The 26,167-nt window shown below is 45.9% G+C and overlaps 1 protein-coding gene across 2 annotated transcripts in view; it reads left to right on the top strand.

Annotated features, from left to right (window-relative positions):
- LOC118394572 (endothelin-converting enzyme-like 1) overlaps positions 1–22,334 on the top strand; it is a 48,920-nt gene extending 26,586 nt beyond the window's left edge. For both annotated transcript variants that reach the window (XM_052518266.1, XM_052518272.1), the window contains exons 7-18: positions 10,372–10,594; positions 11,842–11,940; positions 14,477–14,551; positions 16,610–16,713; positions 17,373–17,431; positions 17,865–17,916; positions 18,808–18,875; positions 19,233–19,357; positions 19,454–19,519; positions 19,901–19,996; positions 20,110–20,186; positions 20,299–22,334. In XM_052518266.1, coding sequence (XP_052374226.1) covers positions 10,372–10,594; positions 11,842–11,940; positions 14,477–14,551; positions 16,610–16,713; positions 17,373–17,431; positions 17,865–17,916; positions 18,808–18,875; positions 19,233–19,357; positions 19,454–19,519; positions 19,901–19,996; positions 20,110–20,186; positions 20,299–20,398 — 1,144 coding nt within the window. In that variant the 3' untranslated portion in view covers positions 20,399–22,334. The remainder of the gene's footprint in view (positions 1–10,371; positions 10,595–11,841; positions 11,941–14,476; positions 14,552–16,609; positions 16,714–17,372; positions 17,432–17,864; positions 17,917–18,807; positions 18,876–19,232; positions 19,358–19,453; positions 19,520–19,900; positions 19,997–20,109; positions 20,187–20,298) is intronic.
- Positions 22,335–26,167: the final 3,833 nt, after the last annotated feature.

The raw sequence follows: 26,167 nt of genomic DNA on the forward strand, positions 1-26,167 counted from the left end.
TCTTGTTCGATTAACCAAACCTAATTTATCACATCTGTTCAAATCCTGAATTATAATTTACCACCCCAACCAACATCTCTAAATTCGCTAATTTTATAAAAACCTTTCGATGGGCATAAATCGTAAGTGTCTCTTTGTTATCATTTAGAATCCATTTTGCTCTAAGTAACTGTCTCGTCTTTGACTTAGTATTTTAATTACAACTCTATTTCCAATACGTTATTCACTTGTCTAATTAAAAACTCATACTAGCATTAGTGAGTGTACACCTTTAAAATACCTTGTCTCTGGGAACAGGGAAATCCCCATAACCCAAACTTTTACTCCTACAACGACAACCAATAATTCTGATAATCCCTTCACATCGTTTGTTTTAAATCTCTTGATGTATCATGTAACTTATTTTTCTATCTTCGAATTGTCGTCCCACAATATTTTTCCACTGTCATACACTCAAACCACTGTGATTGACGTGCACTGTCCCTTTAAGATAAGACATTTTATTTGTTCCCCGCAATGAGAATGGAAAACAGATAATTTTTAGAATACGTTAGTTTTTGTTCAAATTCACTGGCGTTACCTTCACCAAAAATCAATACTCGGAAAAACAATCACAACTTTTTACGATTAAACTATTCTTACCTAATTTATAGTCCAAAGCGTTGCACTATATAGCCCCATTGAGTGTCTAGCAATTCCGTTGCTGGCTATAGCCACAAATCTGCCTGCCTTTGTAAAATATATATTCCCTATTCAGATTGAGTTCAGTTTTAAATTCTAATCATCAGAGTAAACCCAACCAAACTTCTCAACTTACTATATATACCCTAACATTTAAACGTACCATGTTTTGTGTTAAACTTCTCATATGTCAATCGATTCATAAATAGCTATAACGTCCGGATAGCCCGAAATTGTATCGTATCTCTCCGTTATCCCCTCCATTTAACTTTAGGTAACTCTCTCTTCTATGATACATTTATTTAAATACGACTCCCATCTCAATACATTCTTCCACCAGATCATTTTGGGCGAAATAGTGTTTTACATCGAAATTGTCTCGCCATTATTTTTAATGACTTATTTTTTCAATTCTATCTAGAACACATAATATCCGTTCAGTTATATCTTTTGCAAACACTGGCGACCGTATTCTTCAGGCAAAACATGCAAATAGGTCAATTACGATCTAAAATCAATTTTAGTTAAACGCCTCGGCCGGGAACCGAACCGTGGATTACCGTTGGTGAGACTGTTGCGCTCGCCACTATACTACCAGCGCTATGAATTGGACTGAGACTCTCCGCAAATATACCCATTTTTACAGTTATCTGTATTTGTTACTCTGACATCTAGACAACAGAAAATAGCCCAAATTTAAACGCCCAAAGTTTTCCCTCAGTTAGAATTCTCGTTAATCTCGCTCCCTTTGTATCTGAACCTTCTCTTTCTTTACTCAATTGTCGCCTCTGACTTCCCCACAGTTAAATTACAACCTGTTGACGATTTTTTTCAACCTGTTGACGAGTGTTACACTCCCAGGCGAAATGTCCAATTTTGTTACAATTAAAACATCTTGTATTTTTCTTTTGACTCACCTTATTCATTTTTCTCGACTTTATTTCCTTCTCTAACTCCATTATACCTCTCTCGGCTTCAGCGGGATCCACATACTTGGGTGGTAATTTCACAGGTTGCTCCAGCAGCCGTATTCTTATAATCACCAATTCGTCGACTGGATCATCTCTGCATTGTTGGTATAATCGAGGAAGATATAGTTTGTTACCCTCACGCCCACCCAATTGGTTAACTTCTCTATCTGCGGGAGCGGTGGGTAGTGCCTCTCGAACCTTGTTAGATTTAACCTCTTTTTCAGCGCGTCCCATTCTCTTTTTTGCTGTGTATAACCCCTGTTTATTCTGCTTTTTCACATTATTACCACATTCCTTATGTATCTGTTTTATAAGGGATTCCAGCTTTTCTACATTTAGACGGCCATCAAAATCGTATTTTTTTCTCCATCTTAGACCGAAATCGATGTTTCTCCTGTCTCTCTGTTCCATGTAACGCTCGTCTCCCGTTAGTTCCGGGGCTTTCTTTGAAGCATTCCCACCCATTCTAAATCCTTGCCGTTCCCTTGTAGCTATGGTATCTAATCACTTATCTATGCCTTTCTATATAATTTTTAAATTCTATGTGCATGCAGTTCTATAAATTTGTAATTTACCGTTACTTAGTTACTTCTAGTTATTATTCTGTCTGACTATGTGTGTTCCTTTAAAAATAATCCGTATGTATTTTCCAGCCTGTGAACCGCGTCCATAGAAGACTTTTGATCGGACATCACATTTCACCCATAGGATATTCCTTTTGGGACTTTCAACGTTAATTTCTCAAATCTCACTACTCTAGACTAATCACTTATCATTTGATATGAATTTCTTTCAGCATTGTACAGGTTCAATTATTCTGTTCGCCTAGAATTACCCAGCCTTCTCACCAAGCCTAATGTATCTTTATTTAGGTATGTCTTTTGAAATATTGGCCATCCTATTTGTACGGAACAAGCGTCCTAATTCTCCAATGCGAACTATATCACTCCTTAATAACCTTCTGGCTTGCAAGACCAGGCTTTATTAAGCTCTAGTTTATTTGATGGTAGCGCACCTTACCACAGGTCACTTTCGGACCTGCTTCCTTTCAATCGATTTTGGTTAATACCCCCAGTAGAAACCCATTTGATTTGTTCAGAATATTCAAGCACCTATTATTGATCAAATAACATTTTAATCAAGAAATATCCTAAATAATCCCTCCCAAATTCGAGAATAAAGGCTACTTTACCTGCTGCCGACTGGGATAAGCACTGTTCGTTCTAGTCACCCTCCCTGTACTCCGTGATAATACGCAGGCCTGTTTTAATTTTATCCTCAATTCAGAGGTCAGGTCTTTAGTAAAACGAGTCAAAAACGAGTCCGTGTACGATTTTCAGCGTACTACCTCCAGACAACAGGGAGAGGTATTTAGATCCGACATCGAAGGACCAATTGATAGAGGAATTCTAAATTCCTATGTATTTTGTAGCCAAAACCAAATTCGCACTCGTTTCTAGTTCATTAATGAGGTGTAAGTTCATTAATTATGCATGAAGTAGATCGAGACCAGTCTTAAAAGCCAGGTAAACAGTGTTTAATTCAAGTGAGTACTAACCACAAACACATATTTCCACAGGTTATAAACTGAAAATGACATCAGCGTTTTCTAAACGTTTCTATCTATTTCACAAGTAGAGTGGCCCTCTCGCTCTCGAGCCTTCGCGTTATCAGCACGAAGTCAAGGCCAGTCAGTATGAATCAACATTCTAGACAGCCTGGAGATGGGCCGTTCCTACCACCTGGAGATTGTACAAAAGTATGAACTAAGGAACAGACCTTCATTGTTACTAAACTCCTGACTACATTATATACAATTGGGAATGGGAGCAAGAGAGCACATTCACATGTACAGTACATTATAGCATTTGGACTAGTCAGTTCTGATTGGAATGTATACATAATTAGTCATTTCAACCATAATTTCCTCTAACAGACACACACACACCTCTTTAGGACACACACACACCTCTTTAGGACACACACACACACACCTCTTTAGGACACACACACACCTCTTTAGGACACACACACCTCTTTAGGACACACACAGTCACATTTGGGCCAGGCAGGGGGTGAGGCTGTGACAGAGGTGTTTGACGGAGGCCAGCCGTACATCTGTCTGCTTTATGGAGCAGCAGAGCTGAGAGGCCACTAATGCAGCCCAGAAACAGGTCTTTGTCTGGGCTCTGGACACGCTGGGCTGTGGCCTCCACCGTGGGTTACTGTCACTCACACCACATACTGCCTGGAGAGAGGGGGGCGGGCGGACACACACACTCACTCATAGACACACTTGCAGGAATGCATACAGTCTTAGTCTGTTCTCGCAGTGAGAACTCACTGAGCTTCTCAACCTGCTGAGTGGCAAAAGAGTGACAGACAGTGAAAGAAAAGAAAACACACAGACACTAGAACTAGAACACAAGAACAGTATGTGGTTAGAGAGTTGGACTAGTAACCGAAAGGTTGCAAGATCGAATCCCTGAGCTGACAAGGTGAAAATCTGTTGTTCTACCCCTGAACAAGGCAGTTATTAACCCACTGTTCCTAGGCCGTCATTGAAAATATGAATTTGTTCTAATTGACTTGCCTAGTAAAGGTAAAATAAAAATGTTTTTAAAAAATGTGTTCCCCTCCTGTCATTCAGACAGTTCAGATCCATGTGGCAGAGCCCCACAGTCAGAGGGAGAGTGGAGAAGCAATTCCACACACACTTACACCTTTTGCAAGGCCTCCTTTATGTGTGGGCTTCTTCTTTCTGTCACCCTCAGTTTAATTCTCTAGTTATTTGCTTGCACATATTCATTTGTAAACCCTGTGTAGTCCCGTCCCATCTCTCTCTCTTTCGCTTTCTCTCTCACTCCTTTCTCTCCCCCACCCTCCTTCTCCCTCCCTTCTCTCCCCACCCTCCCTTCTCTCCTCCACCCTCCTTCTCCCTCCCTTCTCTCCTCCACCCTCCTTCTCCCTCCCTTCTCTCCTCCACCCTCCTTCTCCCTCCCTTCTCTCCTCCACCCTCCTTCTCCCACCCTTCTCTCCTCCACCCTCCTTTTTCTCCACCCCTTCCCTCCCTTCTCCTCCACCCTCCTTCTCCCTCCCTCTCTCTCCTCCACCCTCCTTCTCCCTCCCTTCTCTCCCTCCACCCTCCTTTTCCTCCTTCTCTCTCCTCCACCCTCACCCTTTCGTCCCTTCTCTCCTCCACCCTCCTTCTCCCTCCCTTCTCTCCTCCACCCTCCTTCTCCTCACCCTTCTCTCCTCCACCCTCCTTCTCCCTCCCTTCTCTCCTCCCCCCCATTTTCCCTCCCTTCTCTCCCTCCACCCTCCTTCTCCCTCCCTTCTCTCCTCCACCCTCCTTCTCCCTCCCTTCTCTCCCCCACCCTCCTTCTCCCTCCCTTCTCTCCTCCACCCTCCTTCCCCCTCCCTTCTCTCCTCCACCCTCCTTTTCCCTCCCTTCTCTCCTCCACCCTCATTTTCCCTCCCTTCTCTCCTCCACCCTCATTCTCCCTCCCTTCTCTCCCCACCCTCCTTCTCCCTCCCTTCTCTCCTCCACCCTCCTTCTCCCTCCCTTCTCTCCTCCACCCTCCTTCTCCCTCCCTTCTCTCTCCCCCACCCTCCTTCTCCCTCCCTTCTCTCCTCCACCCTCCTTCTCCCTCCCTTCTCTCCTCCACCCTCCTTCTCCCTCCCTTCTCTCCTCCACCCTCCTTCTCCCTCCCTTCTCTCCTCCACCCTCCTTCTCCCTCCCTTCTCCCCCACCCTCCTTCTCTCCCCCACCCTCCCTTCTCTCCCCCACCCTCATTCTCCCTCCCTTCTCTCCTCCACCCTCCTTCTCCCTCCCTTCTCTCCTCCACCCTTATTCTCCCTCCCTTCTCTCCTCCACCCTCCTTTTCCTCCCTTCTCTCCTCCACCCTCCTTCTCCCTCCCTTCTCTCCTCCACCCTCCTTCTCCCTCCCTTCTCTCCTCCACCCTCCTTTTCCCCCTTCCCCACCCTCCTTCTCTCCTCCTCCACCCTCCTTCTCCCTCCTTCTCTCCTCCACCCTCCTTCTCCCTCCCTTCTCTCCTCCACCCTCCTTCTCCCTCCCTTCTCTCCTCCACCCTCCTTCTCCCTCCCTTTTCTCCCCCACCCTCCTTCTCTCCTCCACCCTCCTTCTCCCTCCCTTCTCCCCTCCCCCTCCCTTCTCTCTCCTCCCCTCCTTCCCTCTCCTCCACCCTCCTTCTCCATCCCTTCTCTCCTCCACCCTCCTTCTCCCTCCCTTTTCTCCCCCACCCTCCTTCTCCCTCCCTTCTCCCCCCCACCCTCCTTCTCCCTCCCTTCTCTCCCCCACCCTCCTTCTCCCTCCCTTCTCTCCTCCACCCTCCTTCTCCCTCCCTTCTCTCCTCCACCCTCCTTCTCCCTCACTCCCTCTCCCCACCCTCCTTCTACCTCCTTCTCTCCCCACCCTCCTTCTCCCTCTCCTTCTCTCTCCACCCCACCCTCCTTCTCTCCCCACCCTCCTTCTCCTCACTTCTCTCCCCCACCCTCCTTCTCCCTCCCTTCTCTCCTCCACCCTCCTTCTCCTCCCTTCTCTCCCCCACCCTCCTTCTCCCTCCTTCTCTCCCCACCCTCCTTCTCCCTCCCTTCTCTCCCCCACCCTCCCTTCTCTCCTCCACCCTCCCTTCCCTCTTCTCCACCCTCCTTCTCCCTCCCTTCTCTCCCCCACCCTCCTTCTACCCTCCTTTTCCCTCCCTTCTCTCCCCACCCTCCTTCTCCCTCACCCTCCTTCTCCTCTCTTCTCCCCCACCCTCCTTCTCCCTCCCTTCTCTCCCCCACCCTCCTTCTCCCTCCTTCTCTCCCCCACCCTCCTTCTCCCTCCCTTCTCTCCCCCACCCTCCTTCTCCCTCCCTTCTCTCCCCCACCCTCCTTCTCCCTCCCTTCTCTCCTCCTCCCTCCCTTCTCTCCTCCACCCTCCCTTCTCTTCCCCACCCTCCTTCTCCCTCCCTTCTCTCCCCACCCTCCTTCTCCCTCCCTTCTCTCCCCCACCCTTCCTCCACCCTCCCTTCTCTTCCCACCCTCCTTCTCCCTCCCTTCTCTCCCCCACCCTCCTTCTCCCTCCCTTCTCTCCTCCACCCTCCTTCCCCCTCCCTTCTCTCCTCCACCCTCCTTTTCCTCCTCCTCCCTCTCTCCTCCAACCTCATTTTCCCCACCCTCCCTCTCTTCTCTCCACCCTCATTCTCCCTCCCTTCTTCTCCCCACCCTCCTTCTCCTCCCCCACCCCCTCTCTCTCCTCCACCCTCCTTCTCCCTATTCTCCTCCCTTCTCTCCTCCACCCTCATTCTCCCTCCCTCCCTTCTCTCCCCCACCCTCCTTCTCCCTCCCTTCTCTCCTCCACCCTCCTTCTCCTCACTTCTCTCCTCCACCCTCCTTTCTTCCTCCTTCTCTCCCTTCTCCACCCTCCTTCTCCTCCTTCTCTCCTCCACCCTCCTTCTCCCTCCTTTTCTCCCCCACCCTCCTTCTCTCCCCCACCCTCCCTTCTCCCCCCCACCCTCCTTCTCCCTCCCTTCTCTCCCCACCCTCATTCTCCCTCCCTTCTCTCCTCCTTCTCCCTATTCTCCCTCCTTTCTCCTCCTCCCCACCCTCCTTTTCCCTCCCTTCTCTCCCCCACCCTCCTTCTCCCTCCCTTCTCTCCTCCACCCTCCTTCTCCCTCCCTTCTCTCCTCCACCCTCCTTTTCCCTCCCTTCTCTCCCCACCCTCCTTCTCCCTCCTTCTCTCCTCCACCCTCCTTTTCCTCCTTCTCTCCTCCCCTCCTTCCCTCCTTCTCCCTCCCTCCCTCTCTCCTCCACCCTCCTTCCCTCCTTCTCCCTCCCTTTTCTCCCCCACCCTCCTTCTCTCCACCACCCTCCTTCTTCTCTCCTCCACCCTCCTTCTCCTCCTTCTCTCCTCCACCCTCCTTCTCCTCCCTTTTCTCCCCACCCTCCTTCTCCCTCCCTTCTCTCCCCACCCTCCTTCTCCCTCCCTTCTCTCCCCCCACCCCTCCTTCTCCCTCCCCACCCTCCTTCTCCCTCCCCTCCCCCCCCTCCTTCTCCCCCCTCCTTCTCTCCTCCACCCTCCCTTCTACCTCACTTCTCCCCACCCTCCTTCTACCTCCCTTCTCTCCCCCACCCTCCTTCTCCCTCCCTTCTCTCCCCCACCCTCCTTCCCTCCCTTCTCTCCCCACCCTCCTTCTCACTCCTTCTCTCCCCCACCCTCCTTCTCCCTCCCTTCTCTCCTCCACCCTCCTTCTCCCTCCCTTCTCACCCCCCTCCCTCCTTCTACCTCTTCTCCTCTCTCCCCCACCCTCCTTCTCCCTCCCTTCTCTCCCCCACCCTCCTTCTCCTCTCCTCCCCCACCCTCCCTCCCTCCCTTCTTCCCCACCCTCCTTCTCCCTCCCTTCTCCCCCCCCCACCCTCCCTTCTACCTCCTTCTCTCCCCCACCCTCCTTCTCCCTCCTTCTCTCCCCCACCCTCCCTTCTCTCCCCCACTCTCCTTCTCTTCCCTCCTTCTCCCTCTCCCCCACCCTCCTTCTCCCTCCCTTCTCTCCCCCACCCTCCTTCTACCTCCTTCTCTCCCCACCCTCCTTCTCCCTCCCTTCTCTCCTCCACCCTCCCTTCTCTCCTCCACCCTCCCTTCTCTTCCCACCCTCCTTCTCCCTCCCTTCTCTCCCCCCCCTCCTTCTCCCTCCCTTCTCTCCCCCACCCTCCTTCTCCCTCCCTTCTCTCCCCACCCTCCTTCTCCCTCCCTTCTCCCCCCCCCCTCCTTCTCCTCCCTTCTTTCCCCCACCCTCCTTCTCCCTCCCTTCTCTCCCCCACCCTCCTTCTCCCTCCCTTCTCTCCCCACCCTCCTTCTCCCTCCCTTCTCTCCCCTCCCTCCTTCTCCCTCCCTTCTTTCCCCCACCCTCCTTCTCCCTCCCTTCTCTCCCCCACCCTCCTTCTCCCTCCCTTCTCTCCCCCACCCTCCTTCTCCCTCCCTTCTCTCCCCACCCTCCTTCTCCCTCCTTCTCTCCCCTCCCTCCTTCTCCCTCCCTTCTTTCCCCCACCCTCCTTCTCCCTCCCTTCTCTCCCCCACCCTCCCTCCCTCACTTCCCTCACCCTCCTTCTCCCTCCTTCTCCCCACCCTCCTTCTCCCTCCCTTCTCTCCCCACCCTCCTTCTCCCTCCTTCTCTCCCCCACCCTCCCTTCTCCCTCCACCCTCCCTTCTCCCTCCCCACCCTCCCTCCCTTCTCTCCTCCACCCTCCTTCTTCTCCCTTCCTCACTCTCTCTCCTCCACCCTCACTTCTCCCTCACTTCTCTCCCCCACCCTCCTCCTCCCTCCCTTCTCTCCCCCACCCTCCTCCTCCCTCCCTTCTCTCCCCCCATGTTGCTGGGTTCTATTGACAAGACCCAGACAACTGCCTCCAATCCCATTAACCAGATGAGCTGATGTCCAATGAGGCTGAAACATTAATGACAACACCAGTGTCTCTTTACAACCTCTCCTCCTCTCCCTATCATTCCCTCCTTTCTCTCTGCTCATCCGTCTGTCACTCTATCACTCACCCTCACCTCAATGAGAAGTGTGTATGAATGTGGTTGTGTGCGTTTGTGTGAATAGTGATGTTAGACTGTGGGTAGAAGCTGTACGACCATTATTACAGAAGGTAATGTCTGCAGGTATTCTGGATGGACATTGTATTCTGTCTTAATAATGGGCTCCATTACAATCCAGGCTTCTCATGATTTTTAATTCCCATCCCATTGTGATTCAGGGCTATTGTTTGATCATTAGAATACATTTTCCTAAAGCTATTTCCATCTAATCTCACAGGTCTCCTAAATCTTCCCACCACCCCACGCACCAACTCTATCTGGGATTAGATTTTGACACACACACACACATACTCTAGCTATGCCCCTTGCAAACAAGTCATCTGCAACAAATGAATAAACAGGTGTTTTTATTCAACCATGTAAACAAACTCAAACACACACACACAAAGCCAAGCGAAGCTGCCACACCTACAACATACTGATCTGTACTGATTATAAGAGGTATAAATGAACAAGGACACTGAGTCTTCTTCTTCCTTCCTCCCTCCCTCCTCCTCGCTCTCCCTCTCTCTTCTCAATTAATTTCACTTCAGAAGTGCTTTGTTGGCGAGACACTGGGGCTGCCTTGCCAAAGCCATTAGTATTTAATATGCAGCGTGTAAAAACAGAAAACAGAAAACAGAAAGCGTTTCACGTGGAGCAAAGAGTCTCGCAGTAGGAGACAGGGCCAGTTGTCCTGAGGACAGAATGGTATGTTCATTCTGTGAGATCCCTCAACGCATTAAATACAACTTTACTTTATTGAGAAGAGAAAATAACATTTGAATACATGAATGATATACACATTTTTTTATTTATTTTTTTACTTCTACTCGTCTGAGTCACTCTTGGACTCTTTTCATTTGCTGTCCATCTCTCCTCTCTTCCCCCCACCGATACTCTCGGTCTCTCTCCTCTTCTCTAACCTGCTTGTATCTCCTTTGCTTTACTCCCCCCCCCCTCCCTCTCTCTGTCCACCTTTTCTGTCTTCCCCCTTCTATATTTTTTGCTTCTCTCTTTTATCAGAGGATTCTACATTGAATCTCTGTAGGGGCACTCCTTTATTATACAAAAAAGGCTTGTTAAAAACTAAAACTCATCGTTTCCCCCTTCTCTCTACCTCCTCCCTCTCTTGCCAGGGTTCTCCATAACTACATGCTGTGGCGGATTGTAGCAGCTCTCAGTGAACACCTGTCCACGGCGTTCCGAAGCACCATCCATGAGTTCTCCCGGGAGATTGATGGTACGGAGCGTCAGCTGGAGCTGGGGATGCTGTGTCTCACCCAGGCTAACAAACACTTTGGCATGGCCCTGGGAGCACTCTTCGTCAAGCAACACTTCTCCTCTCACAGCAGGGCCAAGGTAGGGCAGCTTCTATCTCTGTCCTTCTGTTTCTACATCTCTCCTTCACAGCAGGGCCAAGGTAGGACAGCTTCTATCTCTGTCCTTCTGTTTCTACATCTCTCCTTCACAGCAGGGCCAAGGTAGGACAGCTTCTATCTCTGTCCTTCTGTTTCTACATCTCTCCTCACAGCAGGGCCAAGGTAGGGCAGCTTCTATTTCTGTCCTTCTGTTTCTACATCTCTCCTTCACAGCAGGGCCAAGGTAGGGCAGCTTCTATCTCTGTCCTTCTGTTTCTACATCTCTCCTTCACAGCAGGGCCAAGGTAGGACAGCTTCTATCTCTGTCCTTCTGTTTCTACATCTCTCCTTCACAGCAGGGCCAAGGTAGGGCAGGTTCGATCTCTGTCCTTCCGTTTCTACATCTCTCCTCAAAGCAGGGCCAAGGTAGGGCAGCTTCTATCTCTGTCTCTCTATTTCTTCATCTCTCCTTCACAGCAGGGCCAAGGTAGGGCAGCTTCTATCTCTGTCCTTCTGTTTCTACATCTCTCCTTCACAGCAGGGCCAAGGTAGGGCAGCTTCTATCGCTGTCCTTCTGTTTCTACATCTCTCCTCACAGCAGGGCCAACGTAGGGCAGCTTCTATCTCTGTCCTTCTGTTTCTACATCTCTCCTCACAGCAGGGCCAAGGTAGGGCAGCTTCTATCTCTGTCTCTCTATTTATTCATCTCTCCTCACAGCAGGGCCAACGTAGGGCGGCTTCTATCTCTGTCCCTCTGTCTCTGACTGTCTCTCTTTCTTTGTTACTTTCTGTAATTGTTTGGTGAAGTAGATTTGAAAATGTCTCTCTCTCTCTCCATCGTCACACCTTAACCCTCTCTTTTCTAGTCTGCCTCTATATATTGTCTTCTTCATTCTAGGGGATGTGGTTTCCAATGGCATCTCTAACCCCTCTGACCTTTCTCTTTATTTAAGCCTCTTCATCCTCTATTCCTCCTTCTGTCTCACCCCTCTCTCCCCCTCTGTTGTGTTCAATGCCAACCTAGCCTCAACCCCACAACCTAGCCATAGGCATTTTATGTTGGAATTTCCTACATATGACAGCTAACCCATCCTTTCAGTTTCAGATCTATGAAAAGTGCCTAGGGGCGAAGTGTCTATTTGGCGTTGGGCGTTGGGCGTACACAATATAGCTATCTCTCTGGCCCACTCCCAATGGAACCTTTTGACAACTCACCTCTAACCTCCAACCCATATTATCTTCCCACAGGTACAGGAGCTGGTAGAGGACATAAAGCACTCACTGGACCTCCGGCTGCAGGAGCTGGACTGGATGGATGAGGTGACCAAGGAGGCAGCCAGGGCCAAGGTCAGGATTCCACACTGCCTTATATATAACCAAAAATATACTGTAGGCCTGCTGTATTACCATTTAGGATGAAAGCAGGGGTTATTTTATTCTGGATCAGTCTAATACTGGTTTAATAAATCCCTATCTGAGAATGTTGTCTAATACTGTTTATTAAATCCCTATCTGAGAATGTTGTCTAATACTGGTTTATTAAATCCCTATCTGAGAATGTTGTCTAATACTGGTTTATTAAATCCCTATCTGAGAATGTTGTCTAATACTGTTTATTAAATCCCTATCTGAGAATGTTGTCTAATACTGGTTTATTAAATCCCTATCTGAGAATGTTGTCTAATACTGTTTATTAAATCCCTATCTGAGAATGTTGTCTAATACTGGTTTATTAAATCCCTATATGAGAATGTTGTCTAATACTGTTTATTAAATCCCTATCTGAGAATGTTGTCTAATACTGGTTTATTAAATCCCTATCTGAGAATGTTGTCTAATACTGGTTTATTAAATCCCTATCTGAGAATGTTGTCTAATACTGTTTATTAAATCCCTATCTGAGAATGTTGTCTAATACTGGTTTATTAAATCCCTATCTGAGAATGTTGTCTAATACTGGTTTATTAAATCCCTATCTGAAAATGTTGTCTAATACTGTTTATTAAATCCCTATCTGAGAATGTTGTCTAATACTGTTTATTAAATCCCTATCTGAGAATGTTGTCTAATACTGGTTTATTAAATCCCTATCTGAGAATGTTGTCTAATACTGATTTATTAAATCCCTATCTGAGAATGTTGTCTAATACTGTTTATTAAATCCCTATCTGAGAATGTTGTCTAATACTGGTTTATTAAATCCCTATATGAGAATGTTGTCTAATACTGTTTATTAAATCCCTATCTGAGAATGTTGTCTAATACTGGTTTATTAAATCCCTATCTGAGAATGTTGTCTAATACTGGTTTATTAAATCCCTATCTGAGAATGTTGTCTAATACTGTTTATTAAATCCCTATCTGAGAATGTTGTCTAATACTGGTTTATTAAATCCCTATCTGAGAATGTTGTCTAATACTGGTTTATTAAATCCCTATCTGAAAATGTTGTCTAATACTGTTTATTAAATCCCTATCTGAGAATGTTGTCTAATACTGTTTATTAAATCCCTATCTGAGAATGTTGTCTAATACTGGTTTATTAAATCCCTATCTGAGAATGTTGTCTAATACTGATTTATTAAATCCCTATCTGAGAATGTTGTCTAATACTGTTTATTAAATCCCTATCTGAGAATGTTGTCTAATACTGTTTATTAAATCCCTATCTGAGAATGTTGTCTAATACTGTTTTATTAAATCCCTATCTGAGAATGTTGTCTGATACTGTTTTATTAAATCCCTATCTGAGAATGTTGTCTAATACTGGTTTATTAAATCCCTATCTGAGAATGTTGTCTAATACTGTTTATTAAATCCCTATCTGAGAATGTTGTCTAATACTGTTTTATTAAATCCCTATCTGAGAATGTTGTCTGATACTGTTTTATTAAATCCCTATCTGTCTAATACTGTTTATTAAATCCCTATCTGAGAATGTTGTCTAATACTGTTTATTAAATCCCTATCTGAGAATGTTGTCTAATACTGTTTATTAAATCCCTATCTGAGAATGTTGTCTAATACTGTTTATTAAATCCCTATCTGAGAATGTTGTCTAATACTGTTTATTAAATCCCTATCTGAGAATGTTGTCTAATACTGTTTATTAAATCCCTATCTGAGAATGTTGTCTAATACTGTTTATTAAATCCCTATCTGAGAATGTTGTCTAATACTGTTTATTAAATCCCTATCTGAGAATGTTGTCTAATACTGTTTTATTAAATCCCTATCTGAGAATGTTGTCTGATACTGTTTTATTAAATCCCTATCTGAGAATGTTGTCTGATACTGTTTAATAAATCCCTATCTGAGAATGTTGTCTAATACTGGTTTATTAAATCCCTATCTGAGAATGTTGTCTAATACTGGTTTATTAAATCCCTATCTGAGAATGTTGTCTAATACTGGTTTATTAAATCCCTATCTGAGAATGTTGTCTGATACTGTTTATTAAATCCCTATCTGAGAATGTTGTCTAATACTGGTTTATTAAATCCCTATCTGAGAATGTTGTCTAATACTGGTTTATTAAATCCCTATCTGAGAATGTTGTCTGATACTGTTTAATAAATCCCTATCTGAGAATGTTGTCTAATACTGGTTTATTAAATCCCTATCTGAGAATGTTGTCTAATACTGTTTATTAAATCCCTATCTGAGAATGTTGTCTAATAATTTCAGAATATAAGGTCTTGATCCTTTTAGAGCACGTCTCCAGTATAATCCCGTTATAACAGTCTGCTCATGTGTGTGTGGTCTATGAAGGATAAGGCAGCTAAATATTTGCAGTCTATTTTTCACTCCCCCTCTTCTCTTTCACTCTCTCTTTCTCTCCCCCTCTTGTTTCTCTGACCCTTTTATCCCTTCCATCTCTCAGCTGCAGCATATGATGGTGATGACAGGCTATCCAGACTTCCTCCTCAAACCAGAGCTCATAGACCAGGAGTACGGGGTGAGACAACTTTTACTTTTGTGAAATAGCACAGTTTCAAATATATGGCAAATAGAAATCAAACTGGATGGACATAAGAAATAGAGGAAGGCCAAAACTATAAACAAACCAAATATAACCATTGTAAAATAGATTGTGTCTGTAAAATGTGTATAGTATGTAAGTAGGAAGTAGAAGCCTAAGTGTTATTGTTTATTAGTTTACTCCAGTTGGGGGAGGGGTGGTAGGGTTTGGGGAATAATAAAGGAAGGCATATTCTAAAAATATGTGTATATGTATGCATGTTTATATATATATATATATGTACGTAGGTTTGTGTATGTATGTATATACAGTACTGTGCAAACGTTTTAGGCAGGTGTGAAAAAATGCTGAGAAAGAATGTTTTAAAAAACAGAAATGTTAATAGTTTATATTTATCAATTAACAAAATGCAAAGTGACTGAACAGAAGAAAAATCAACGTCAAATCGTCTATATTCACTTGCACACAATTTTTGAAGGAACTCGGCAGGTAGGTTGGCCCAAACATCTTGGAGAACTAACCACATTTCCTCTGTGGACTTAGGCAGCCTCAGGTGCTTCTCTCTCTTCATGTAATCCCAGACAGACTCGATGATGTTGAGATCAGGGCTCTGTGGGGGCCATACCATCACTTCCAGGACTACTTGTTCTTCTTTACGCTGAAGATAGTTCTTAATAACTTTCGCTGTATGTTTGGGGTCATTGTCATGCTGCAGAATAAATTAGGGGCCAATCAGATGCCTCCCTGATGGTATTGCATGATGGATAAGTATCTGCCTGTACTTCTCAGCATTGAGGAGACCATTCATTCTGACCAAATCCCCAACTCCATTTGCAGAAATGCAGCCCCAAACTTGCACGGAACTTCCACTATGCTTCACTGTTGCCTGCAGACACTCATTTGTGTATCCCTCTCCAGCCCTTTGGCGAACAAACTGCCTTCTGCTACTGCCTTCCGATGCACCTGCTGCCATTTTCTGCACCCCAGTTCCTGTGTTTTCATGCATAGTTGAGTCACTTGGCCTTGTTTCCACGTCGGAGGTAAGGCCTTTTGGCCGCAAGACTTCCATGAAGGCCACTTCTGACCAGACTTCTCTGGACAGTAGATGGGTGTACCAGGGTCCCACTGTTTTCTGCCAATTCTGAGCTGATGGCACTGCTGGACATCTCCCGATTGCAAAGGAAAGTAAGCACGACGTGTCTTTCATCTGCTGCAGTAAGTTTCCTTGGCCGACCACTGTGTCTACGGTCCTCAACGTTGCCCGTTTCTTTGTGCTTCTTCAAAAGAGCTTGGACAGCACATCTGGAACCCCTATCTGCCTTGACATTTCTGCCTGGGAGAGACCTTGCTGATGCAGTATAACTACCTTGTGTCTTGTTGCTGTGCTCAGTCTTGCCAAGGTGTATGACTTTTGACAGTAAACAGTCTTCAGCATCCTCACCTTGTTAGCTGAGTTTGGCTGTTCCTCACCCAGTTTTATAACTCCTACACAGCTGTTTCTGTTTACGTTAATGATTGTTTCAACCTACATATTGAATTGATAATCATTAGCACCTGTTTGGTATAATTGTTTAATCAGACACCTGACTATATGCCTACAAATCCCTGACTTTGTGCAAGTGTACCTACAAGAATGTATGCTGTTTTGAAGGCAAACGGTGGTCACACCAAATATGGATTTGATTTAGATTTTTCTTCTGTCCACTCACTTTGCATTTACTCAATTGATAAATATAATCTATTAACATGTCTATTTTTGAAAGCATTCTTACTTTACAGCATGTTCACACCTGCCTAAAACTTTTGCACAGTACTGTATATAAATATATATTTATCCCCAAAATATATGGGGGACTGGAAATGATGTAGACAATTACATTGATGGAAGTGACAATCTATCCGCAATATTAAAGCTGATCCACCCCCTAAAAAAAACGTTTAAAAATGTCAAACTTTTACTCCCTCACAGACGTACTCTCTCTCCCCCTATTGCTCTCATTGACTCTCTCTCCATCCCTGTTATTTGTTATCCAGTTTGATGTGGATGAAAATACCTATTTCAAAAACATCCTCAACAGCATCAAGTTTAACATCAAGATGTCTGTCAAGAAGATCCACAAGCAGGTGGACAAGACTGCGTGAGTGATGCTTTCAACTGCTCCAGATGTTCAGTGTCACAATAACACAACTAAACACAACTACACACAGATTCAAAATGATATGTACCTCTTGACACAAAACATGACATTTTATGACAAGAGTAATAGAAGTGATTGAAGATACCATAAGCTTGTCTTTTGTGTGACTGTTTAAAATGTGCTCCTAGGACAGAACTCAAAACTGATTTTGTGTCCAAACAAGCTGAAGCCCTCCACCCTGTACTGCCAAATCATGTCTTCCTCCTTTATCACAAATACACTCCTTTCATGATTCTTATCTCCCTCTGCAGAGAAAACATGTCCTCGTGCCTCCATCCGTGTCCCCATCTCTCAGCTGCCGTAGGGCCATTTGTCTTTCCCACCAGAACAGGGGCATCTCTGAATTTCAAAGTTATTCATTTGGGAAATTTCCACAAATCAATGTGTCTGGATTTAAAAAGATTATGATGAAGGGACTGTTTTCTTGTGCAGACAGGAACTCTCAATATTGGACAAAATATTGAATGATTTCACCTTAAAATATCTCGTTTTGAGATAAATTGCCTGTGACACTTGAGAAGGGTCTGTGTCTCTTGTTGTTTGAAGATGTTTCGTGAATGTAGGATTAATAAACCCCTGATTGACTGTTTCCCTCTCAGGTGGCTCCTTCCCCCTCAGGCCCTCAATGCCTACTATCTCCCAAACAAGAATCAAATGGGTGAGTCAGTGTGTGATCCCAATGCACAGCAATGCTCTCAGTATATTCAAGATAACACACTCCCTCTTCTTCTTTCTGGTCCATCCATGTGATGAGGCACCCACACGCCCTAACCCACGTATTCTGCATTCACTTACTTACACCGGCCCCCCTCACTTTCCTCCACCCCACACACACTTTGTCATCTCCCCTCACTTGTCCACCAATGTTGGCCTCTATTGGTGTCTGCGTCTGCCTCGTGGATCAAATTTACCTCACAGAAAAATCAATGGTGAGTTACAGAGCAGGCAGCAGAGGACAGAGAGAGCCAGACAAACACAGCCATCAGCCACAAGAGCTCATTTTTTACCCTACCTCTCTCCCTCCCTCCCTTTCTCTCCCTCTATCTACCCGACTCTTTATCTTCTGCTCTCATCTCTTTCTTTACTTGTAGTATTTCCCGCTGGAATCCTTCAGCCCACGCTGTACGACCCCGAGTTTCCACAGTGAGTACAACTGAACATTTCAAAGTCATTCAACTAATCAACTGCTAATCAAGACATTGATTGGTTGTTTCAAGTGCGTTAGTTAGTAGCCTACTACGCTGGAATAAAAGTCTGCACCCGCTGTACTGTAGTTGTCCAGGACAATCCCTATACACCATTACTTTCCCCTTACATTACCTTTCGTATTCTACCTCCAAACCATTCTCCTCTCCCTTAATGATCACAACACAATCACAGCTATACTGCAACCCTGAACCCCCACAGCACGGTATTATTTATTCACATACTTATTCCATTAGAAGTGATCACTACCACTCCACATAAACGACCGCTGCATCCACCCATGCATACTGATGAATGGAATATGATATTAGATGTGTGTGCGTGATCGTGGTACCTTTCCCTGGAGTTATTACTGCAGTAGCCCTAACCTGCCATGAAGACTGAGGCTAGTCCAGCGCTGCTATCAGGCCCCAGGTAATGAAGCCTCACTCAGCCAGTTAGTTTATTCAGGTTTGGAGGGCAACTCTCAGCAGGTTATCGACGTCCTGTCAGAAAGTCATTTTCAGACTTGGTCATGTGGATAGCCTCAGGCCTCTGGCAGTCCCTGCATCGCATCAGTCTCCATCTGCATGGTCTGCCAGACTACACCCACCCAGGTCAAGGAGAGGTGGCCAGAACTCTCCCTCTATTCAGTTATTAACAGAGTTAGGTAAGATTTCAATGGGTCAGATTATGATTCATGTAACATTCTACTGTCCCCTTCAGGACAGGGGTTAGAACTGCAGGCTGATAAAAAGTTTCAGTTTGTGTTATTATAAATACATTAAGCTGTTGTCCTCATATGCTAAGTGATTAGTAGCTCATCCCCTCTCTCCCTTATCCCTCTAGATCTCTGAACTATGGAGGAATAGGAGCCATCATTGGTCATGAGCTGACACATGGATATGATGACTGGGGTGAGAGAACGCTTCTTTGTCTTACACGTGTCCTAGAAAAATGTTAAATCCAATGGGGCATGACCAGTGATAGCCTAACAGTAGTAAAACTGTAATGTCAGTGTAATATCAGTTCTGAATAAGGGGTTCATGTCTTTTGTCCACATTGGTCATCCTAACTCAAGCCTCTTGCCCCCCATCTAAGTGGGTCGTCACTATCAGACCATGCTGCAAGGTATGGAAGTCCCGCCTCCCCTTAACCCAACCAATGAAATCAGTCAAATGACTTAAGAGAGTAAAAGGTTATAGCCAACAACTGTACCTTGCAGCATGGCTGAATAGTGACCACCATGCTAAATTGTGTAATCTTTCTCTTAGGGGGCCAGTATGATCGCTATGGCAACCTGAAGCAGTGGTGGACGGAGGAGTCATACAAGAAGTTTCAGAAGAAAGCAGAGTGCATCGTCAAACTCTACGACAACTTCACGGTCTACAACCAGCGGGTGGGTGCATAGCATACCTTGTTACACTGCTTACTAGACACTCACACACACCTGTAATGGGAGTTGCAATGGTATCTTTCCCCTGTGTGTCTGTAGGTGAATGGCCGTCTGACTCTGGGGGAGAATATAGCAGATATGGGAGGCCTTAAACTGTCTTACTTTGTGAGTGAAATCATCCAATAGGCTGTGCTAGCTGTCAATCAATATTGATTACCATCTGTCAGGGCTCTATTCAATCAGCATCACGGAAGATCAGCTTTACAGCGTGATTTACATTTTAAAGAAATGTTCCTGCTCTAGCGAAGACTGCATTCACGGTAAACGCTGCATGCCGGCTAGATCGGAAATGACCTTAACATTTATATATTGCATTTATATAGCAGAATCCTCTTCAGTGTTACAGATTAAATAGAGCCCTCAATCACTATCTCTGTGGACTAATGACAAGCTACAGTATGTTTGTAAGCCCAGGTCTCAAATCTCATATATCTCTCTCTCCATCCATCTCTCCAATCCTCTGTTACACTCTCTCCCACTCTCCAGGCATATCAGAAGTGGATCAGAGAACATGGTCCAGAAAGACCTCTCCCTGGACTCAAATACACACATGAACAACTACTCTTCATCGCCTTCGCACAGGTACACAAACAACTATGTACAGACTGTTGTTAGTCTTGGGAATCTTTTTATTTTTAGTTGGAGTAAAGATAATATTTTTATGGTCTTTACTGCTGTCTCCTCTCTCCTATTAGAACTGGTGTATGAAGAGACGGTCTCAGTCCATATACCTGCAGCTACTGACTGACAAGCACGCACCAGAACATTACAGGTACATACACTTCCTCACTTCCCTGATGTGCATCAGCCTATCACAGGCCATACCTAATATGACTCCCCTCTCCGATTGGACCGTTCTCTCTCTATCCCCTCTACCTCTGCAGGGTGATTGGCAGCGTGTCCCAGTTTGATGAGTTTGCCCGAGTGTTCCACTGTCCAAAGGGTTCCCCCATGCACCCTGTCGACAAATGTTCTGTATGGTGACCCCTCAACACTGACCTCTGAACTTCACCACCCACCAACAACTAGAACTTACCTGTGACCTGGACTAAACTCTTCTAACCAACCTATCATACATTATGTTCAGTTTCACGTTTACTTCCATCTCAATCCTGGGACTACCTTTTCCTATTATCACAGAATTTGCAAGCAAATAATGTCATCACCACCAGGCAAAACCATGATCACTTCACTGTCTACTCATGTAGACATCCAGTGCTTGACTTGGGCAGGAGCTCCCCAGAGCAGAGTACCAGCACCTCAAATTTTCTACTGCTTGAGCTCCTGATTCTCTTATAGAATATTAGCTCAAAGTATTGTGGAGCTCTTACACCAACATGAGTACCTGCACCTATTTGAGTACCTGTACCTATTTAAAAGTCAAGCACTCATTTAAGCATATCATTATATATTTGTAGTATACATCTATTTTTTACAACAGATGGGATTACCTTTTTGGTTTTAAGTTGTGTGATGTCAATTCATTATAATTATTTGAATCACTTTTGACAGTAGTCAAGTGTTATTAAATCCAATTTAATGCAACAGGTTCAGAGTTGGTGTTATCAAGAACTTTGTGTAGAAGGGATTGGGAATGGGGATTGTACTGCCTGAATGACAGTGGCCAGTATGGACTGTACTCACTGGGATCAGTGTGTTGCCAATGTTTTTGTGAGTCTTTTCTATGAGGTAAATAGTGGACACCGTGCTGCCATGCTGCCCTCAAGTGGCTGAACAAAGAAGTGGTCTCCACTGTGGAGTCCTTGTTCGTCTTGACTGTTGTTTCTTGTCTGGCCTTGGCCTTGTGGACATCATTGGAATGGTGTTACTGTGAGTATGTGTGTGTTTGTACGGTTTTGAAGGTCCCTTTTCTAATGAGAGTGGAATCCATAGTGACCTTTTGCTCAGGATTTGTAGCTAAGTGTGTGTCCAGCGGCCAAAGTGCCAAAGAATAGTGATGGAACATCATGGATTAGTCCGTCTAAACCCTTAACCCCTCTACTCCTACCTTAGTGTACATCATGGTGAACTATGCTTCTCGATGCACCGGATACTCCAAACTCCTCACAACCCCATGTCTCACTGTCACACCCTAGAGTATAGATTCTTTATCAAGAAGACTGTGTTTCTAAGATGGAAACATGGTCCTGTTGAACAACTTTAACTGAGAGTCATTTCGATTTGACATTATGGACTCGGAGCCCTTCCTATTGGATTATGTTAACTCCGGGGCCTTCCTTGATACAGCACATACTCTCGCTGATGAACTCTGATGAATGCCCCTGGCCTGGTCTGCATAGCCAAGAAGCTTTCAAAGGAAGGATCAATATGACTGATATTCCACGGTCATAACAAATCATCTACATGCTGTACACACAAACTGTGTCTCCAGTCAAGACAGAGAAAAAAAAAGAAAACACATTTATTTGTACAGTGATATAAAAAATATTATAATTTTGTATAAAGAATCTAAAATTAAGAACAATATATGTATAAGTTCTAATTGTACAGTTCTTTTTCTGAAAACAGCATGTTCAAAACCAGCTTTACAGTTAAGACTGAGATAAAAAGATGACATCACACACAGTTCTCAGCATTCAGCTGCCATGTCATATATGTGGCTGCTGTCTCATATATGTGGCTGCTGTCTCATATATGTGGCTGCTGTCTCATATATGTGGCTGCTGTCTCATATATGTGGCTGCTGTCTCATATATGTGGCTGCTGTCTCATATTTCTTGGTGTTCAATGTTTTAAATAAATAAATGGGATCACTGTGAGGGGCTGGTTTCTCCATGTAACTTGGTCCAGTAGTTGTGTGTGTGTGTCTTGCACATCTTGTTGTGTGTGTAAGTGTGTTAGCCCACCAGGTTTGTATCCACTTGCGATGCAAGCCAGCTTGCTCTTGGTCTCCCAGCATTGCATGGTGGATCTCCATCTCTCCCACTCTGGTGGTTCTGGAGGGCTGCTATCACACAGAGTCTGGAACATGACAAGAATAAAATAGAGAACTTATGCGTCTACGTCCGGAACCACTCTCATCCTGTTCAGATACACATCCCCATAGCCGCTGGGTAACTGTCTGTAAGACAACACCGCTCTCATCCCCTGCTCAGATACACATCCCCATAGCCGCTGGGTAACTGTCTGTAAGACAACACCGCTCTCATCCCCTGCTCAGATACACATCCCCATAGCCGCTGGGTAACTGTCTGTAAGACAACACCTCTCTCATCCTGTTCAGATACACATCCCCATAGCCGCTGGGTAACTGTCTGTAAGACAACACCTCTCTCATCCCTTGCTCAGATACACATCCCCATAGCCGCTGGGTAACTGTCTGTAAGACAACACCACTCTCATCCTGTTCAGATACACATCCCCATAGCCGCTGGGTAACTGTCTGTAAGACAACACCACTCTCATCCTGTTCAGATACACATCCCCATAGCCGCTGGGTAACTGTCTATAAGACAACACCACTCTCATCCCCTGCTCAGATACACATCCCCATAGCCGCTGGGTAACTGTCTGTAAGACAACACCACTCTCATCCTGTTCAGATACACATCCCCATAGCCGCTGGGTAACTGTCTGTAAGACAACACCACTCTCATCCTGTTCAGATACACATCCCCATAGCCGCTGGGTAACTGTCTATAAGACAACACCACTCTCATCCCCTGCTCAGATACACATCCCCATAGCCGCTGGGTAACTGTCTGTAAGACAACACCACTCTCATCCTGTTCAGATACACATCCCCATAGCCGCTGGGTAACTGTCTATAAGACAACACCACTCTCATCCCCTGCTCAGATACACATCCCCAAAGCCGCTGGGTAACTGTCTGTAAGACAACACCACTCTCATCCCCTGTTCAGATACACATCCCCATAGCCGCTGGGTAACTGTCTGTAAGACAACACCACTCTCATCCCCTGTTCAGATACACATCCCCATAGCCGCTGGGTAACTGTCTGTAAGACAACACCACTCTTATCCCCTGTTCAGATACACATCCCCATAGCCGCTGGGTAACTGTCTGTAAGACAACACCACTCTTATCCCCTGTTCAGATACACATCCCCATAGCCGCTGGGTAACTGTCTGTAAGACAACACCACTCTCATCCCCTGTTCAGATACACATCCCCATAGCCGCTGGGTAACTGTCTGTAAGACAACACCACTCTTATCCCCTGTTCAGATACACATCCCCATAGCCGCTGGGTAACTGTCTGTAAGACAACACCACTCTTATCCCCTGTTCAGATACACATCCCCATAGCCGCTGGGTAACTGTCTGTAAGACAACACCACTCTTATCCCCTGATCAGATACACATCCCCATAGCCGCTGGGTAACTGTCTGTAAGACAACACCACTCTTATCCCCTGTTCAGATACACATCCCCATAGCCGCTGGGTAACTGTCTGTAAGACAACACCACTCTCATCCCCTGTTCAGATACACATCCCCATAGCCGCTGGGTAACTGTCTGTAAGACAACACCTCTCTCATCCCCTGTTCAGATACACATCCACATAGCCGCTGGGTAACTGTCTGTAAGACAACACCGCTCTCATCCTGTTCAGATACACATCCCCATAGCCGCTGGGTAACTGTCTGTAAGACAACACCACTCTCATCCCCTGTTCAGATACACATCCCCATAGCCGCTGGGTAACTGTCTGTAAGACAACACCACTCTCATCCTGTTCAGATACACATCCCCATAGCCGCTGGGTAACTGTCTGTAAGACAACACCACTCTCATCCTGTTCAGATACACATCCCCATAGCCGCTGGGTAACTGTCTGTAAGACAACACCGCTCTCATCCCCTGTTCAGATACACATCCACATAGCCGCTGGGTAACTGTCTGTAAGACAACACCGCTCTCATCCCCTGCTCAGATACACATCCCCATAGCCGCTGGGTAACTGTCTGTAAGACAACACCGCTCTCATCCCCTGCTCAGATACACATCCCCATAGCCGCTGGGTAACTGTCTGTAAGACAACACCTCTCTCATCCTGTTCAGATACACATCCCCATAGCCGCTGGGTAACTGTCTGTAAGACAACACCTCTCTCATCCCTTGCTCAGATACACATCCCCATAGCCGCTGGGTAACTGTCTGTAAGACAACACCACTCTCATCCTGTTCAGATACACATCCCCATAGCCGCTGGGTAACTGTCTGTAAGACAACACCACTCTCATCCTGTTCAGATACACATCCCCATAGCCGCTGGGTAACTGTCTATAAGACAACACCACTCTCATCCCCTGCTCAGATACACATCCCCATAGCCGCTGGGTAACTGTCTGTAAGACAACACCACTCTCATCCTGTTCAGATACACATCCCCATAGCCGCTGGGTAACTGTCTGTAAGACAACACCACTCTCATCCTGTTCAGATACACATCCCCATAGCCGCTGGGTAACTGTCTATAAGACAACACCACTCTCATCCCCTGCTCAGATACACATCCCCATAGCCGCTGGGTAACTGTCTGTAAGACAACACCACTCTCATCCTGTTCAGATACACATCCCCATAGCCGCTGGGTAACTGTCTATAAGACAACACCACTCTCATCCCCTGCTCAGATACACATCCCCAAAGCCGCTGGGTAACTGTCTGTAAGACAACACCACTCTCATCCCCTGTTCAGATACACATCCCCATAGCCGCTGGGTAACTGTCTGTAAGACAACACCACTCTCATCCCCTGTTCAGATACACATCCCCATAGCCGCTGGGTAACTGTCTGTAAGACAACACCACTCTTATCCCTGTTCAGATACACATCCCCATAGCCGCTGGGTAACTGTCTGTAAGACAACACCACTCTTATCCCCTGTTCAGATACACATCCCCATAGCCGCTGGGTAACTGTCTGTAAGACAACACCACTCTCATCCCCTGTTCAGATACACATCCCCATAGCCGCTGGGTAACTGTCTGTAAGACAACACCACTCTTATCCCCTGTTCAGATACACATCCCCATAGCCGCTGGGTAACTGTCTGTAAGACAACACCACTCTTATCCCCTGTTCAGATACACATCCCCATAGCCGCTGGGTAACTGTCTGTAAGACAACACCACTCTTATCCCCTGATCAGATACACATCCCCATAGCCGCTGGGTAACTGTCTGTAAGACAACACCACTCTTATCCCCTGTTCAGATACACATCCCCATAGCCGCTGGGTAACTGTCTGTAAGACAACACCACTCTCATCCCCTGTTCAGATACACATCCCCATAGCCGCTGGGTAACTGTCTGTAAGACAACACCCTCTCATCCCCTGTTCAGATACACATCCACATAGCCGCTGGGTAACTGTCTGTAAGACAACACCGCTCTCATCCTGTTCAGATACACATCCCCATAGCCGCTGGGTAACTGTCTGTAAGACAACACCACTCTCATCCCCTGTTCAGATACACATCCCCATAGCCGCTGGGTAACTGTCTGTAAGACAACACCACTCTCATCCTGTTCAGATACACATCCCCATAGCCGCTGGGTAACTGTCTGTAAGACAACACCACTCTCATCCTGTTCAGATACACATCCCCATAGCCGCTGGCTAACTGTCTGTAAGACAACACCGCTCTCATCCCCTGTTCAGATACACATCCACATAGCCGCTGGGTAACTGTCTGTAAGACAACACCGCTCTCATCCTGTTCAGATACACATCCCCATAGCCGCTGGGTAACTGTCTGTAA

Source organism: Oncorhynchus keta, chromosome 1 (assembly GCF_023373465.1).
Source record: "Oncorhynchus keta strain PuntledgeMale-10-30-2019 chromosome 1, Oket_V2, whole genome shotgun sequence".
Lineage (NCBI taxonomy): Eukaryota > Metazoa > Chordata > Actinopteri > Salmoniformes > Salmonidae > Oncorhynchus > Oncorhynchus keta.